Source organism: Vipera ursinii (genome assembly GCF_947247035.1).
Source record: "Vipera ursinii genome assembly, chromosome: 1".
Taxonomy (NCBI): Eukaryota; Metazoa; Chordata; class Lepidosauria; order Squamata; family Viperidae; genus Vipera; species Vipera ursinii.
Genome location: NC_139512.1, coordinates 47,209,818 through 47,228,226, shown reverse-complemented (window position 1 = coordinate 47,228,226; position 18,409 = coordinate 47,209,818). Strand labels below are relative to the sequence as shown.

The 18,409-nt window shown below is 37.4% G+C and overlaps 1 protein-coding gene across 1 annotated transcript in view; it reads right to left on the bottom strand.

Annotated features, from left to right (window-relative positions):
* Nucleotides 1-13,703, bottom strand: part of SEL1L (SEL1L adaptor subunit of SYVN1 ubiquitin ligase) — a 49,480-nt gene extending 35,777 nt beyond the window's left edge. Inside the window, exons 1-4 of the mRNA XM_083375318.1 lie at nt 13,533-13,703; nt 3,625-3,662; nt 2,852-3,071; nt 504-671 (exon numbers count right to left, since the gene is read on the bottom strand). Coding sequence (XP_083231444.1) covers nt 504-671; nt 2,852-3,071; nt 3,625-3,662; nt 13,533-13,635 — 529 coding nt within the window. The 5' untranslated portion in view covers nt 13,636-13,703. The remainder of the gene's footprint in view (nt 1-503; nt 672-2,851; nt 3,072-3,624; nt 3,663-13,532) is intronic.
* Nucleotides 13,704-18,409: the final 4,706 nt, after the last annotated feature.

Genomic DNA, 18,409 nt, shown 5'->3' with positions numbered 1-18,409 from the left:
AAGCATTGGGAGAAAATATTCACATATTCAAATTACCCATACATTGGTATTTTTTTTCTCTGGAGCATTATTTAACTGTATTAAATCCATCAGAACTTTAAATCTAAGCTCTACTCTAAAAAACCCAAGCTCGTGAGTAATGTATCAAAAGTTCTAAAATATAAAAGTAAAAATTGAATGGTGAGTTAATAGCCATATGTGCAACATTAGGCTAAAGAAAGTGTCATTTCATTTAGCTACTTAATTTAACTCTTGCAAAAATACAGACGGTATGTTTTTGGGTCCTGATGAATACCTTTGGGAGATCTTCTTGTAAGCAGTACTTGTACTTGCAATAGTTCCCATGCTGATAATATCTCTATTAACAATGGATCCTTTAAATCCATTTATCAGAATGCACAAACATAACTTTTCACATTAATTTATATCTGTCCCTTACTGACACCCATTAATTTAAATTCATGAAATCTGAAAACTGAATTTCTTAGGAAAGCCATTCTTACTTTCACAAAAGCCCCACTTTTGATCAGTCTTGTAGTCATAGGTTGTGGCACACCATAGTCTTCCATCTTCTCTCCCATCTGCAGTACATTCTGAGTATTCCTTCTCCATAAAGAGAAAGGGGAACCGACATAACTCACCATCTGCAGTTCCTCCAATAGCTGTCAAAACTAAAACAAAAAACCCACATGACACACCCCTGAAGTTACAATGCGTACAAGGTCACCAACTGTTCATAAATTTTAACAGAATTTTATTTCTTGCAGATTTTCTGTGTAAAATATATATCCTAAGGTATTTTATTAAAAAAGAAGTCTATAAACATTTTCACATTTCCAGTTTCAGAAGATCAAGAAATTGTAATAGGTTAACAGAATGACATATGAATTGTCAAAAATTCTGCCAGTCAGAAACTATTCTACAGCAGAACCAAATGCATGAACAGTTATCTCCATGTTGTACAGCTGAAAGCCAACATGACAGTCACAAAATCTAAACAATTAAGAGAAAATAAAATCAACACAATGAAATTATCTAAATCAATTATTTAAGGTAGAATCTGATTAAATCTGTTGATAAAGTACCCATGTCCATTTTAATGCTACAATATTCTGCAACAATTTACTGTCAGTCTTTGACCTATATTAAAAATAGATTAGGATTTTGACAGAATATCATCTCTTTACAAGATGCAATGCAATTCTGAAATTTACATAAAACTAGGAAATGCAATTTGACGTGGCATTTGAAGAGAACTGGAAATCCAGTGAGCATGCGCTATATTTATGATACAGCACTGAGAGCAAATATCATATTATGCTTTCTTTCAGTATTATAATTAGATGTGTGAAAAGTTTCATAATGGTTAAGGACTTCAGATGTTCCTTGCCTTAATTTTGCAAAATATTTGTTCTTAAAAAAATCCATTGGGACATTTCAATTTGCAAATGTTAACGTATCATAAAGGTTATCTGCTTATATTCAAATAAAACTTGTATGATAATCAAATGTGGTAATTACTTATTTGTAACTCCTTTTATGCCATATGCACTGCAGTAAGCCCCAAATAAGCTGCAGTGACTGATTCCCACAAGCTAAGATTCAAAATAATACACTTTGATTTAGAATTATGTGTGAAATCAGATATAAAAAACATTCCCATCAACAAACAAAATACAAGGATATACTGCACTGAAACAGACAAGATATGAAAGAAAGACAACACTACTACTTTCTTTCAAAATACATATTTCAATTTCTATTCAGATGTTTCTCACCATATTTTTCTAGATTAATGTTCTGAAATCTGCCCCCCTCCAGCTTGTCTATTTGCTACCAGTAATTCCTGCGGAGGTGAATGGTATAGCTGTCTTTTCAGATAACTTATTTGGAAAGTTAAATATGCAGTCATGCATATTAATTAATTAATTAATCAATTAATTTTTATATTTCCATCAGTTATTGCAATTTTATCCCACCTTTATTTTATAAGTAACTCAAGATGGTGAACATATATAACTCTCCGTCCTCTTCCTATTTTCCCTACAACAAACCTATGAAGTGGGTTGAGCTGAGAAGCTTTGTAACTAGCTCAGTTACTCAGCTGGCTTTCATGCCTAAAGCAAGACCAGAGACCATAGTTTCCTGATTTCTAGGCCAGCACCTTAACTACTACAACAAACTGGCCCTCATGTCTTAAGGAGTATTAAATTACAAAAAAGCTGTAGGCCGAATTTAGAACATACTGTTTAAATAATGCTGTTTTAAATAAACACTATTAATGATTTTTGCTACATTTTTGTAGACACACGTCTGATTTTTTTACCACATAACAGAGAAACAACTGAGAAACATGGAAATATATATATCTGGGATCTCATGCAGGTGCCATTATTTTTAATAAATAGAAACAATAAATGTTATATTTGCACAGTTGTAACATTTTCTACACTACTGCCCACATTTTGAAATAAGGTACCTATTTCCTTAAAAAACCTGCAGACAGGATCTGCAGCTTACATGATGCTTTTTTAAACTACCACTTTCCCATAGAAATTTGCAAGATTTAATTGGGATACAATGTTGAAAACTTGTAAGCAAGCCATATATTTTTCCAATAATGTCTTACAGATAAATAGTATAATGCTACTATTATTTTAAGGGCAGTTTGTTGGGGGAAAAAAGCAAATTTATACAGGAAGGAGGGATATGAGGCCTCTGACTCGCTATAAAAACTATAGCTTTATTAATTTTTCTAAAAACCATGATGTTGTCCTCAAGCTCTTATCTCATCTAAAAAGTACATATAAAACTACTTAAGATGGAAAACACTAATAACCCACACAATCACCTGTGTTTTCTGCTTCTACTTCTTCCAAGTCTTTATTTAGTAAGGCAGACAATTCTAAAGAGCTTAAGCTCTCCAAAGTCCGTTCCTTGTCCTCTTCTCCAAAACCATCTCCATCTTCAGCTAGAGCCTCTGGATCTTCAGAATCAATAAAGATCTGACCTGCTACCACTTGGGCTCCTGCTGAATGATCCTTCACTTGTTCTTCAGAAGGCAAGGTTGACTACAAAATAAATAGTTGGGAGAAAAGAGAAACAGATAGCTCTTGTTAGGAAATATAGCAAAGTTGGGGCTTTTATTTTAAGATAATTGCATGCAAGAAGTCAAGACACCAAGATAACCTTTAGGTTTTAAAAACTACTTTCTTACAGATTCCAATTTATAACATTTTCTTACAGAATCTGCTTTTTGCTTTTAAAGTATGTCTGTTCTCCACTCCCAGCAACTCAATCTTTCATTGTATCCCATTAGATGTTGCTAACTATGACTTCTGCCAGCTTCAACCAATGTAGCTAAAGGATAGGCTTGCTAGAAATTAGCTGCAAATATTTCCCATTTCAATTCTGAAATGACCTGTGTGGAAATAAATAATCTATTTCAAAATAATAGAATCACTGAAATAAAAATATTTTTCTCTCATTTAAGCTTTTATAAATCCATGAAATTTAGGTAAAGAATTTTTCATGGCAATTATATAGTGCACCATGTTCATTAATTCAACAATTCATAGCAATTCTCAGGCATGAGAAACGAATCCCTGATAAAAGACTAGTCACCTTTGATTCAAAAGACTCCTCTTGAGCAGCTTCTTCATCTACAAAATTAAAAAGAATGATTTTAACAGCAAAATTTGTGAATAAATCATGTTAACAAGTGACATTAATTTTGTCTCAAAATTTCTGTGATAAATATGCAAATATAATAAATGCAATATGCACCCAAAGCCATACAATGATGTGCTAAAGATAAATACAAACCTCCCAATAAATGAATATACAGTGCATTCATAAAGTATTCAGAACCTCATCGCTTGCGAATTTTATTATTCTCAGTCTGATTCTACAGTTGTTGAAATTCATGTTTTCTCATTAATCTATACTCAGTACCCCATAATGACAAAGTGAAAACAAAATTTTAGAAATGTCGGTAAATTTATTAAAAAGAAAAAACTGAAATATCACATTGGCATAAAATATTCAGACCCTTCACTCAGTACTTAGTTGAAACACCTATGGCAGCAATCACAGCCTCAAGTCTTTTGGGGTATGATGCAACAAGCTTTGCACACCTGGACTGGTGGATTTTCTGCCATTTTTGTAAATCCTCTCAAGCTCAATCAGGTTGGATGGCGACTGTTGGTAGACAGCCATTTTTAAGTCCCTCCAGAGATGTTCAATAAGGTTCAAGTCAAGGCTCTGGCTGGGCCACTCTAGGACATTCACAGAGTTGTCCCTAAGCCACTCCTGTGATGTCTTGGCTGTGTGTTTAGGATCATTATCATTTTGAAAACTGAACCTTTGGGCCAGTCTGAGCTTCTGAGTGCCGTGGAACATCTTTGTATTGAAGATATACCTTTATTTTGCTCCATTCAGCTTTCCCTTACAGTTGCAAGAAAAAGTATGTGAACCCTTTGGGATTACGTGGAGTTTTGCATGAATTGGCCATAAAATGTGCTCTAAACGTCATGTAAGTCACAACAATAGAAAAACACAGTCTGCTTAAAATAATACTACACCAACATTAGCTGTTGTCATGTTTTAATTGAACATAAGATGGAAACATTCACAGTGCAGGGTGGAAAAAGTATGTGAACCTTTGGACTTAATAACTGGTTGACCCTCCTTTGGCAGCAATAACCTCAACCAAACGTTTCCTGTAGTTGCAGATCAGACCTGCACAACGATCTGGAATAATTTTGGACCACTCCTCTGCACAAAACTGTTTCAGTGTAGCAATATTCTTGGGATGTCTGGTGTGAATCGCTCTCTTAAGGTCATGCCACAGCATTTCAATTGGGTTGAGGTCAGGACTCTGACCGGGCCACTCCAGAAGGTGTATTCTGTTCTGTTGAAGCCATTGTTTTGTTGAATTACTTGTATGCTTTGGGTCATTGTCCTGTTGCATCACCCATCCTCTGTGGAGCTTCAGTTGGCGGACAGATGGTTGTACGTTTTCCTGCAAAATGTCCTGATAAACTCTGGAATTCATTTTCCCATCAATGACAACAATCTGTCCAGGCCCTGAGGCAGCAAAGCAGCCCCAAACCATGATGCTCCCTCCGCCATGTTTTACAGTGGGGATGAGGTTTTGATGTTGGTGTGCTGTGCCTTTTTTCCTCCACAAATAGTGTTGTGTGTTTTTCCCAAACAACTCAATTTTGGTTTCATCTGTCCACAGTATATTTTGCCAGTAGTGCTGTGGAACATCCAAGTGCTCTTTTGCAAACTTCAAACATGCTGCAATATTTTTTTTTGGACAGCAATGGCTTCCTCCATAGTGTCCTCCCATGTACTCTTCTTGTTTAATGTTTTCCTTATTGTAGATGTGTCAACAAAAATGTTAGCATGTGCCAGAGTTTTCTGTAGGTCTTTAGCTGAGACACTAGGATTCTTCTTTACCTCATTAAGCATTATGCGCTGTGCTCTTGCAGTCATTTTTACAGGACGACCACACCTAGGGAGAGTAGCAACAGTGCTAAACTTTCTCCATTTGTAGACAGTCTGTCTTACCGTGGACACATGAACATCAAGGCTTTTGGAGATACTTTTGTAATCCTTTCCAGCTTCATGCAAGTCAACAATTTTTGATCGTAGGTCTTCTGAGAGCTCTTTTCTGCGAGGCATGGTTCACATCAGACAGTGCTTCTTGAGACTAGTAAACCCAAAACAGGTATGTGTTTTTAAAGGGCAGGACAGCTGTCAGCAACACATCCAATATCAACACATTGATTGGAGTCAAGGTTGGCTCACTCCTGGCTCCAATTAGCTCTTGGAGAAGTCATTAGGCTAGGGGTTCACATACTTTTTCCACCCTGCACTGTGAATGTTTACATGTTATGTTCAATTAAAACATGACAACAGCTAATGTTTGTGTAGTATTATTTTAAGCAGACTGTGTTTTTCTATTGTTGTGACTTACATGATGTTTAGAGCGCATTTTATTGCCAATTCATGCAGAACTCCACATAATCCCAAAGGGTTCACATACTTTTTCTTGCAACTGTAACCCTGACCAGTCTCCCAGTCCCTGCTGCTGAAAAACACCCCCACAGCATGATGCTGCCACCACCATGCTTCACTGTTGGGATGATATTGGGCAGGTAAGCAGTGCCTGGTTTCCTCCAGATAAAACATTTAGAACTGAGGCCAAACAGTTCCATCTTGGTTTCATCAGACCAGAGTGTCTTGAGAGTCCTTCAGGTGCTTTTTTTTTTTTTTCAAACTCCAAGCAGGCTTTCGTGTGTTTTGCACTGAGGAGAGGCTTCTGTTTAGCCACTCTGCCATAAAACCCAGATTGGTGGAGGGCTGCAGTGATGATTGTCCTTCTGGAATTCTGTCCTATCTTCACACAGGATCTCTGGAGTTCAGTCAGAGTGACCATCAGGTTCTTGGTCACTTTTCTTATCAAGGCCTTTCTACCCCAATTGCTCAGTTTGACCGAGCAATCAGTTCTTGGAAGAGTCCTGGTTTTGCCAAACGTATTCCATTTGAGAATTATGAAGGCCACTGTGGTCTTAGGAACCTTCAGTGCAGCAGAAATTTTACTGTAGCTTTCCCCAGATCTGTGCCTTGCAATAACCCTGTCTTTGAGCACTGCAGGCAGTTCCTTTGACCTCATGGCTTTTGCTTTGCTACAGTATACATTGTCAGCTGTGAGACCTTCTATAGAGAGGTGTGTACCTTCCCAAATCATGTCCAATTTAATTTACCACAGGTGGACTCCAATCAAGGTGTAATATCAGCAACAATCAAGAGAAATGGGAGGCATCGGAGCTAAATTTTAATTGTTGTTGCAAAGAGCCTGAATACTTATACTAATGTAATATTTCAGTTTTTTTCTTTTTAATAAATTTACAAACATATCTAAAATTCTGTTTTCACTTTGTTGGTACTGAGTGTAGATTAATGAGAAAAAAATGAATGTCAACTACTCTAGAATCAGGCTGCAGCATAATAAAATTGACAAAAGTGAAGGGGGCCTGGATACTTTCTGAATGCACTGTATAATTATAATTCATAGCTTATTTGTAAATCAATAATCCAAATCAGGAAGGATTACAAAGCATAGTTTGTCTTTAATGAAAAAAATGAGTGATATACTTTTTTATTACTTCTTCTCTTCACCACTAGAACTAGCACTTAGACTTATGTACCGCTTTGCAATGCTTTACAGCCCTCTCTATTATATTGTCCCCAACAATCTGGGTCCTCATTTTACCACCTCGGAAGGATGGAAGGCTGAGTCAACCTTTGAGCCGGTGAGATTCAAACTGCCAAACTGCTGGCAGCCGGCAATCAGCAAAAGTAGCCTGAAGTACTACATTCTAACCACTGCACCACCACAGCTCACCACTAACTAAAAAGATCATAGGACTATCTAGAATGGTGTGGCAATTGCAGCAGAAAATACAAATTGTTTCAATAAAGAAAGAAATCTTACATTTGCAAAAGTCAGTGTGGAATAACTAGAGGTATGTAAATAAAATAAAGCTTAAAATTAAACTGCTGAGCTAATTCAATTATTCCAAATTAATCAATATGCTGAAAACCTGTAAAAGGTACTGTAATTTTTTTCTCAATGTAAAATGTGATTTATTTTTTATTTTGAATAATCATCAACCATAGACCCATTACAATAACAATGTGACTGATATTTATTTCTATTTACAGTACGTCTACTTAAAAAAATTAGTTCAGCTTGAATCCTTAGGCAGGAGAAAAAATGCTTTAGACAAAACAGAGGTAATATAAGAAAATAAAAAGCTCTGATATACTAAGGAACTGAATGGAGAAGAGACAGGAGGTCTTCTAATTGAAGCTTCATACAGCAAAGTTTACATATAAAAGAAAAAAATCTACAGCAAATTTTGGGCAATGTTATGTAATATAGAAAGCAAATTAGAAATCACTCTTTAAGAAGTAATGTTTTAGAAAACTTCCAGACTAGTAAAATAAACTCTAATTTGATTTAGTCAGAAAAAGCAGTATATTTAGCATCCATAATAATGAGAAAACTATTGTACAGTATCAAAAAGAGTGATTTCACTTGAAAACAATTCAAATGAAAAAGCATAGATACTAATAATGACGTATTTTAATGATCAACTTCACTATAAATGGCAAGGTTTCTGTTACCTTAGTATTATGTGTGCAACAGGCTATTATTTTAATGTAAACCCATTAAACTATCAAACCAATAAATGTATTGAAATAATTTGTATATTTAAAGTGAAGCAAGTTGGCTGTATTTCATTCTCATTGCATCATGTTAACATCTCTCTGAAGGAACAAGTTCTATATTAAGTTGCCGGCAAACATATTGTTGACTGTCAGCAGATAAGATGTTCTTTCCAAAGCAATGTATCATAAGAAAAACAGGTTCTGTTTGTTTAGTTGTCTTTTTCTTTTCACCTGGTAAAGATTGTGTAGAAAAAAAAAATGCCAGCAGAGAAGTCTTAGCTTAGGTTCATTATATTTCAAGGACTCAACAAAAAGAAAAGAAAAGAAGAAGTACATTTTGAAAACCAGAAACCCTGTTAGGGTAAACATTCAGGTCTGGTTTCTTAAAAGCCTACTCTGAGTGTATATTAAAAACACAGGCACATGCTAATTATTTATTCCCATGAGAAAAAAATAAGGATTATTAACAATTCAAGATCAATTAACTAAATTGTTTTTCTAATATGAAAATCCAGAGTTTGCAAAAGATGGATACACGTGACTCTTGTTATTCAGAGTGGTTCCATTCCAACATAAAACCACAGTCAATAACACTGCAATTTACAAGACCTTGAGTCTTGGAAAATTATATTCAAAGCCTATAGCCAGTCTCTTCTTTTCGTTAGAAATTCTTCAAGAATGATTTTATGTGCAATGTACTGATATTTACACTTGCATCAATTTAGTCACATGGCTCCAAGTGGCTTCCTTGTGGTCTTTCCATTGATGGCATTTGGATCTCCTAGTTATTCTGCTCTAAGAGGTTCTTCATAATCTCGGTGGAATGGCTTTTCAATTGCATTGCTGGATGTTAATACCGTACTAACTGAAGACTCTGATCAGGCAAACTTCCTCCATAACCAGCTAAGCAAGTCCCTCTGACCAAGGTGACTGGTTACTATAACAAGTCTTGTGCCACAGGTGACCTATCGATATCTGTTGTGACCATTTAAAAGTATATTGTTAAGACAACCCAATCCTTATTATTTATAATCATGTTCTTTCACATGCACAAAAGTTTGTTACGTGCAACAAGTAACAAAAAGATCAAGTGCAAAACCAAAGATAAGCAAAAACTTTTCCATATATTGTATACTGAGGTCTCACCTCTATTTGCCATGGTAAATATGTAAAACTACAGATAATGAGACCACAGTTCAAACGGGACAATAATAATTTCTACAATCCCATCAGCTAAATTAAAGTGCGCACGCACGCACGCGCACACACACACACAAATTATAGGTATTTTTTTAGAAAGTATCAGGTAGGATATTAATGCAGGAACAACCTAGAAATTATGTTCAGTTACTGCAGAAAAAAGAACACTTATAGAATCAACAAAAAAATAAAAACACAATTGATCCATGTTATCGAGAATATAATTTTCAACAAACTTTAGAGAAGTCTTCCCCAACTAATGTAGCATATCATGGTGATAAACATGTTGGATTAGGATAGATTCAAATCTACTCCCAGCAATGAAATACAATGACTGATTTTGAGCTGACTGCAATCTCTTAACATACTCCACAAGGCCATTGTGGTAAAAATAGTCCTAGGTGAGCAATCTTGAGCTTCCAGAAGAAAAGGAAAAGCAAGAGGTAAATCTTACTAGGAGGATGGAGAGGAGGAATGATTTTTTATATACTTAAAATTCTGCAATATGGCCAGTTCTGAAGTTAAAATTTAAAAATTTGCAGGGCAATAAGACGACAGAAGGATGGTTCATATACCACAAAATATTACATTATATTCCCAGCATTAAAGTCAAGCTAATGTTCGGGAACCTACTCAGACTGGAAAAAGAATCTTTTTAGTGATATATATATATGTAAAATATCGAACCATACTTTTGGATGCAATAAGTACTTGAAGTACACTTTTCCTTATAGCCAATATACTGTATTAAGAAAACGCTTTCAGATTTTTTGACAGTGAGAACATAAGACAAACAACTGGATAAAATTATCCTATCAATGTGCCTTAGATAAAGCATTCATCCTTGGCATTGTTCTGCCTATGTTTTCTGTGAAAGACTTCTGTAACACTTCTCATAGCAAAGCTATTCTTTAAACATGTGGAAGAAAGAACATGACAAAGCTAGGATCATCAAGAAAGATTTTACTTTTTTTCTGATACAATTCTGTATGCTCTAATAGCTAAACAAGCATTATATTCAATGAGGTTTATTTCAAGACAAATATTCATACAATTACAGGAGGAAATTTCCAGTGAATATATCTAAAATATGCCTAGAGATAGATGAACCAATATTAAATATGAGAGGTTATGCTACCATTTTGCTAGGAAGAAATCTTGTGTTATCATATATTCAGACTTGATTAAGTAATATATAGAAATACTATTACATCTCTGAAGATTATGTGGGTGAATTTAAACTAAACAACTTGGTTTTTAAGTGTGAAAAAGGGAGAAATTAGTCAACATTTTGACTGAAACATTTTTATTTTATTTATTAGTGGGGCAGTTTAATGGTAGAATTATCTGCTTTACTCTCTCAATCAAACTGACTTTACTATCTCAGTTATTTATATAGGGTATGAAGAGAACATGACAGAAGTAAACATATATACACAGTCCACGTAAAACTCCTATGGAAGTATGGCAGTGGCCTTATAACTGGATGTCCAATTCAGCTGTCCAGGCAATCTCCTCTGGTGCTGCTTCATGCAGATCTTCTAGGGAACTAGAGAATTTCACACAATGGGCAATCTTGGACAATATGTTTAATAGTTTGCATATCAGCACAACAATCACAACAATTCCCACTGATACAGGGCAGTGGCACTTCTTCCAGTATCACACCTAATCCTGTTCAATTCCAATCAGACAAAGTGAGGCAAGTCAAGATCAGGTGGTTTGGTAGAGAGATCACCGATGGTCAGGCCACAAGAAGGTACCTTGGGCCATTCCTTTCTCCAGGTGTTCTTGGTAATAATATAACTATCTCAATTATGAATCTCCACTGCTTTTCTTTTATATATGACAATTTTCTCAGACATTCTAGGCAGTGAAAAACTACTATGCCACCCATTACTACTACAAACCACCCTATCTGCTATCAGTTATTAACTTACTTCATTGCTAAATTTATTTTATTCGTTTATATTCTTCAACTTGCTCCTATTCCACAATGCAGAAATGAGCTCACATATTTCACACAAAAAATAAGCATCACCATCTGGCATCTTGTGTTTTCAGAGCATTCTGGCCAGCCAGATAAATATAGACTTCTAGAGTAGAGAAATATCAAGAAAAGGGTTGGGGAGGTATGGCAAACTAAACAGTCTTTAAAAAAGCTAGACAACTGAAGAACCATCAAGGACAAGGAATACAATAGAATGATAGGAGATGATAGCTTAACCATATGTAACCTCCTCACGAGAAGACTGCAGGATAACAATCTCCCAAAGGTTGTAGTACCAGGAGAGGAAGGGATCAGCCATCATGCTGATAGCCACTACGGTCTTTTAAAGGACAATGACTTTGCTAACTTCACTTTCTAGTTATTTTCAGAAACTGCTTACTTAACCATCTTAAGGCTAACAGAGATCTGAATGATGAGTTTACAGCCGTTTTAGAACAAGAAAATTTAATCGTAAGTTTAAAAACTTAAAACAGGAAATAAACAGCAAAAGCTAAACAGATTTTGATCTAAGAAAGTTATAAATTAGGGGTCCAGCCGAATTTGGAATATTGAGACTTTTAAGATTTTGGAAATAAACAAACAGCTTTTTGTGGGAAAATTTTGTCTTTGTAACCTTAGGTAAAGGTAAAGGTTCCCCCGCACACGCGTGCTAGTCGTTTCCGACTCTAGGGGCCGGTGCTCATCTCCGTTTCAAAGCCGAAGAGCCAGCGCTTGTCCGAGGACGTCTCCGTGGTCATGTGGCCGGCATGACTAGACGCCAAAGGCACACGGAACGCTGTTACCTTCCCACCGTAGTGGTCCCTATTTTTCTACTTTTATTTTTACATGCTTTCGAACTGCTAGGTTGGCAGAAGCTGGGACGAGTAACAGGCGCTCACTCTGTTACGCGGCACTCGGGATTCGACCCGCCGACCTTCTGATCGACAAGCTCAGGCAAATAATTATCAGATTTTCTTACTTATTGTGATGAAGATTGGAAGTCATTCCTTTATATATTTCTTTTCACTTTTTATTCTTTTTCTCCATTTCTCTTTCTAAGTTTAGTTTGTAATAATATAGTGTAATGTAATATAATAATCAATGAATATTTGGTAGAGGCTTTTGAAATTTTGTTAATATATTACAATAAATTAGTATTCTTGGGGGTGGGGAAGATGATCAAGAAATGGCTTTCCTGATGCAAAAAGACAAACGTGTAGTTATCAGCAAAGCATTAGAACATGTTTGGTACAGTGTGTTTTAATGTGCATTAATGGCTTTAGCTGCAGGCATAGATCATATTTAGATGCCTGCATAGGCAAAAGGAAATCATAGTCACCGCACTGAGTTTTTATAGGAGAGTTGGGAAATAAATATAAATACATATTATATATGCACTTGTTTGGACACTTACATAGACTTATCAGTATGTGAACCATATATTAAGCATGTACAATAACCATCAGTTATTTAGGGGGGGGGGTAGTGTCAAAATCTTTAGCAACATTTAGTAATGCGCTTAATAAACCAACCTTCCCACTCCTCCTTTAGCAGATCATTACCCGGCTCTGCTCTACAAAAAGCTGATAGGAGCCTTACAACAGGTGGACCCGTTCCCTGCTCTGAACCCCGAAGTCTAGCCTTATGGACAGTATGCACAGCAAGTGCCTTTAAACACAAAGGGGGCCCCCGTACAGAATATTTCTCCGCCCTGCCTGGATTAATTGGATGTTCGTCGCCTTGAGTCATTTATAAACATAACAAAGGCGAGATATAAATAAAATAAAATGAAATGAAATGAAAAAAGCGATTAGTGACAGTATTGAAGCGAGAGGTTGTAAAGGTGAGATAAAAGAGACTGATCTGCGATGTTTACATACCCTTTCTGGGAGGTTGGGCAGAAAGGACCACTAAAGCAACTATTTCTTCTAACGCACTTGACCCGGTTCTCGATTGGCCTCCTCTCTTTACCCAGACCGGCTTTCGGCCTTTTGCTTCACCCCCATACCGGGCCGCCGCCCTCTCAATCAGGATCTCCCCTCCCAAACTCGGCCCCCGTCCACAAGCAAAGCCCACCGGAAGCGCTCTTACTGACCCGCAGAAGCCGAGCTGATCGACGCTAGCAACAGGAACAGCGGCAACCACACCGCCACCCGCGCGAGGAACCACCGTGGCCCGGCCTGCGAGAAAACACCCATCCCGCTGAAGACGCAAGCGATTCGGTCGCGGCACTCCGAGAAAACCCGGAGAGTAGCCCCCTGCTCTCCGCCCCTCACCCGCACGGGCGGCCAATCCGAGCACGCCTCCGGCGCTTCCAATAGCTGCTTGATGTTGGAGACGGCACGCTTTCATTGGCCCGCATGTTTTCTGACATGGCCTCTCTGAATTGGCCGGAAAGACACCGATGCCAATGGCGGAGCGACGCGTCAATGTCCTTCTCGCGGCCAATCAAAAGCCGGAGAGGCGGGTGACCAATTAAGACAGTTCTGAGCTCGGGTTACCGAGGTATTACAAATGCGGAAGGAAAGAAGAAGAAGGAAAGACTTGCCGGTTTTAGTTGCAGGATGTTAAGGACTTACAAACGTGGAGAGTCCGTTGGAATTTCAAAGTTTTCTTCTGCAATGAAGGAGAGGGATACTTCTGTGTAGATCAGTGTGTTTCAATCGCAGGGACTTTTAAGATTTGTAGACTCCCAGAATCCCCCAGTCAGCAACCAATGCAACATGTTTGTACCGAGAAATCGGCCGAAAGGTCTACCAAGACCAGGAGACATTGCAAGAGGAATAAATCCAATTCAAACCTCTTGGTGCCAGGATCAGTCTCAAGGAATGACGTTTCCCACAATTATTTATTTATTTATTTATTTATTTATTTATTTATTTATTTATTTATTTGATTTATATACCGCCCTTCTCCTGAAGGACTCAGGGCGGTGTACAGGGCAATAAAAATAAGAATACAGGTTACAAGATTTACAAGATTTAAAGTTAAATGATTCTGCCCAATTATACATTGCAACGATAAGCAATTTACAATATCTCCGGTGTAGGGACAAAGAATATCTGATTTCTTTGATTATTATTACTTGGTGATACCCAAAATTTAGCATAGTCGTGTATCGCAGCTTGTACAATAGTTCTCTCTCTCCCCCCCTCCCCCCAATTTCGGCAATAGAGCAATTTCGGCATCCCCTCCTGCTTGCAATAGTGGGGGAGAGGGGATAATTGCACATAATTTGAGGTTTATATCGCTAAAGCATAACGTAATTTACTTGCTTTACATTATAGAAAAATTAATTTTGTGTGTAATCACACTTGGCCAATAAAGTATTGTAGGAAGAAAAGTCTCCATCATGGTTCTTCCAAGCGGGGAATAAACATGGCAACTGCTTTGGGAAGAAGGTTGTAGTTTATTGCAAAGGGAAGCCAAACAAAAATATGGATCCAACAGGAAAAGAAGGGCTGAGCACATGTGGGTAGTGGGTTTTTATACCCCCGGACTCTATTGTCTGGAGTTATTTCCTGTTTCAAGCTTTGTATTTCCTTTGTCAGTATTAAGTCCTGAGCCTAGGTGTGCCACTCTAGGATTCTTGCTGGTTGTCTGTCCAAGCCCAACTCCCTGGGGCTGGGTTACGTAGATTTTAGAAGTCTTCTTAGCTTCAACCTTCCTGAATGGTTTACATCTGCATTTCTATAGAGTTGGTTTCTGCTTGGGGGAGGGAGACTTGGGGCTATTAAGAAAACCTGGGCATGCTTTTCTGTCTCTTTAAGATCCTTTTAGGAAATATATTTTCCTGCCCTTTTAATATTTCCTTCTCTGGGGAGCTGACTTCCCACAGTATTCTATTATATTTTGTAAATTTATTTGATTTACATCCCGACTTCCTATTTAAGTAAACTAACAGATTTTGGAAAGATCTGTTGTAAGTTCAGGAATTGTACAAACCCAAGCTGGATAACACCTGCATCATTTCCCAATGGGAAGGGAAATGACTAAAGAAGTGCATTGCATTTCAAAAGAAAGGTTATTTTTCGTTTTTCTGTTTATTTACTGTTTCATTTTCTGTTTATTTAGAAGCTTGTTTAGCCTACGGCTGTTATTTCTGCTATCTTAACCTTCTAAATCTTGGGAAGCTGGTGGGTTTCTGTGTAGAAAGAATGCCCGGACGGAGAAATATTGAAGTTATGAAACTTTATTTTAAAAAGTATTCTTGAGGAGTCTGCAGCTTGCATTATAGAAGAAGATCAAGCTTCATTTAGGTAATGGCATGATGATAGGAAAGTTAATTCTTTCTATTGCCAAAAATCTGCATGAACTACTAATATTACAGAAGAGAGTAGATTGAACTGAGACAGGAAGTAGTGACTGCTCTGAAAGTATCATTCTATCTGACAATCCTTAGTTTATAGCAGGGGTCTTCAAACTTGGCCCTTTTATGACTTGTGGAGTTCAACTCCCAGAATTCCTCAGCCAGGCACACTGGCTCAGGAATTCTGGGAGCTGAAGTCCACAAGTCATAAAAGGGCCAAGTTTGAAGACCCCTGATTTATAGAGACCCACAAGAAACGAGATAAAAGCACAGAGTCCCGCTGAAAGCTATAGCTCCTACGTGTCAAGAAGTTTAATATGTACAAAAAGCCACTCCGGGCCAAATATGATTTCAACCCTAATGCCTATTCTCTGTTGCTTTCTTTTTACTTTCCTTACTTCCCTTTAACATTTTGGTTGTTATTTTTTTTGTAATATATTTTATTGATTCTTTTTAAACATAAATCACAATAATTGATGAACAGTGTGTTGTCTGGGTTACATTTGTAAAACAATCATTAACAATTGATTTCTATAATCCATAATCCACATAATGGTTTTAGTTGATTTCCTCTTTTCCCAAAGTATCCTCCTTTGCAAACATTGAGTTAATACAATTCTTATTGTTTTGATAGATAACAATATATATTTTTCCCAATATTCCTGAAAATAATAGTCACATCAATATAATATTTCTTTTCTATCCAATCATTCTGGTTGCCTTATCATAGATCCTGTTGCAGTCCTTATTTTAATTTGTTTCTCCCACCAGATTCTAAGTATTCTCACTGGTTAAAATTTTCTCAAAAATTAATTACATTAAAAAATTTAACTCTATTTTTCCATATGAACCATCTCACACTTTTACATTTCTTAAGGAATAGATAGAACAATAAAAAGTCTCTTCCTGTGAAATATTTAAGTTTTCTTGTTATGTTCTTTCTACATGTCTCTGATCCATGATGGCCCAAAATTTTTCTCTTCCTTTTTTTTCTCTGCAAATAGCTGTAGCCTCCCAATTAAATAGATATTTGTAATCCTAATAATAATAATAATAATAATAATAATAATAATAATAATAATAATAATAATAATAATCAACCTTTATTGTCAAAGTACAACATGTGTACATTGAGATTAGCTGAGCCTCCCCCCCCGTGCTCTCTCCCCCCAACACACAGTGACAACAAACCCTCCATCCTACCACACCATGTGAACCAACTACACCACACGCCGGCCTACCAAGTCAATTCTGCATAAGTTCACAGAGATTATATCCCATTTAAAAGCCTAACAGCCCACGGATAAAAGCTATTTTTCAGCCAGTTGGTACGGCTGGCTATACTCCTATATCTCCTACCGGATGGTAGGAGAGTAAAGAGATACCGTCCAGGGTGTGAGTCATCCCTGAGAATCTTCCTCACTCTTCCAAGGCAGCGAGCCCTGGCGATGTCATTCAGTGGTGTCAGGGGACAGCCCACAATGTCTTGTGCTGTGCTCACTACCCTCTGTAATACTTTCCTGTCCGCGGCTGTCAGACCAGCATACCAAACCACAATACCATACGAGAGGACGCTCTATAGTAGACCGGTAAAAGAGGGTCATTAGCCGTTGTTCTACCTTGTTCTTCCGCAAGACCCTAAGAAAGTGAAGCCTCTGTTGGGCCTTTCTAGCCACCTGGGTTGTGTTACCTTTCCAGGTCAGATCTTCACAGAGGTAGACTCCCAGAAATTTAAAGGAGGAAACTCTCTCCACACAGTCCTCCCCGATGTAAAGTGGGGTAGGTTCCTCCTTTTTTCTCTGGAAGTCTAACACCATCTCTTTCGTCTTGCCGATGTTTAGGTTGCAAATTGTTGTTACTACACCATATGGATAGTTTTTGTACCTCTGCCCTATATGCTGCCTCATCCCCACCTTGAGCTAATAGTTCAAAAAAGATTTTTTTCCTGAAATTTATAATTCTCTCTTTGTCTACAGCCAGGATTATTGTCTTTTTATTTTTGTCACAGCTGTTCTTTGTTGTTAAAACTTTGAAGGTCACAAATACAGATTAGCTTTTCCCAGGTTTTGCCAAGTCTTATATTAAAGTCATAGCTGTCATAGTCTTCATCCACCACTAGGTATCAGCAACTATTTGTTTTTCACTTCCATATATTTTGATCATAAAAAGATTAACTCGCCGCTTCTGTTAGTATAAGGGTGGGACGGAAATCCCCCTCTTTCCCTTTCAGAGGCATTTTGCTTCTTGGGGATCTTTTCCAGGAAATTAAATGTAGAATAGAAAAGAGAAGATCAAATTCCTCATCCAGTTTCAAACACGCTGTTCACAGTTGTGCTGGTTAGTGCTTTTGGACTTCAGTTGCTAGTAGCTTGGGCTGGTCAATGCAATATGGCCAGCCTTTCTCCGGTGGGGTTAGAAGGCTTTCCCCAAGTCGAACGGAATGGCGGCCACCATTACAGAATCACTGGAGCACCCTTCTTTCTTCACCGCCTCTCCAGTGCAACTTAGACCCATTTAGGGTCCCCGGGCAGGATGAAATTAGCCGTGGGGGTGCGAAGAATCCGCAAACCTGTGACCGGTCGCTACTGTGCAAAACCGAAAGTCCTTATTTTGGTTGTTCTTTTTGTTTTGGTTCCTTTATTTTTCTATCAGATGCCTACAAA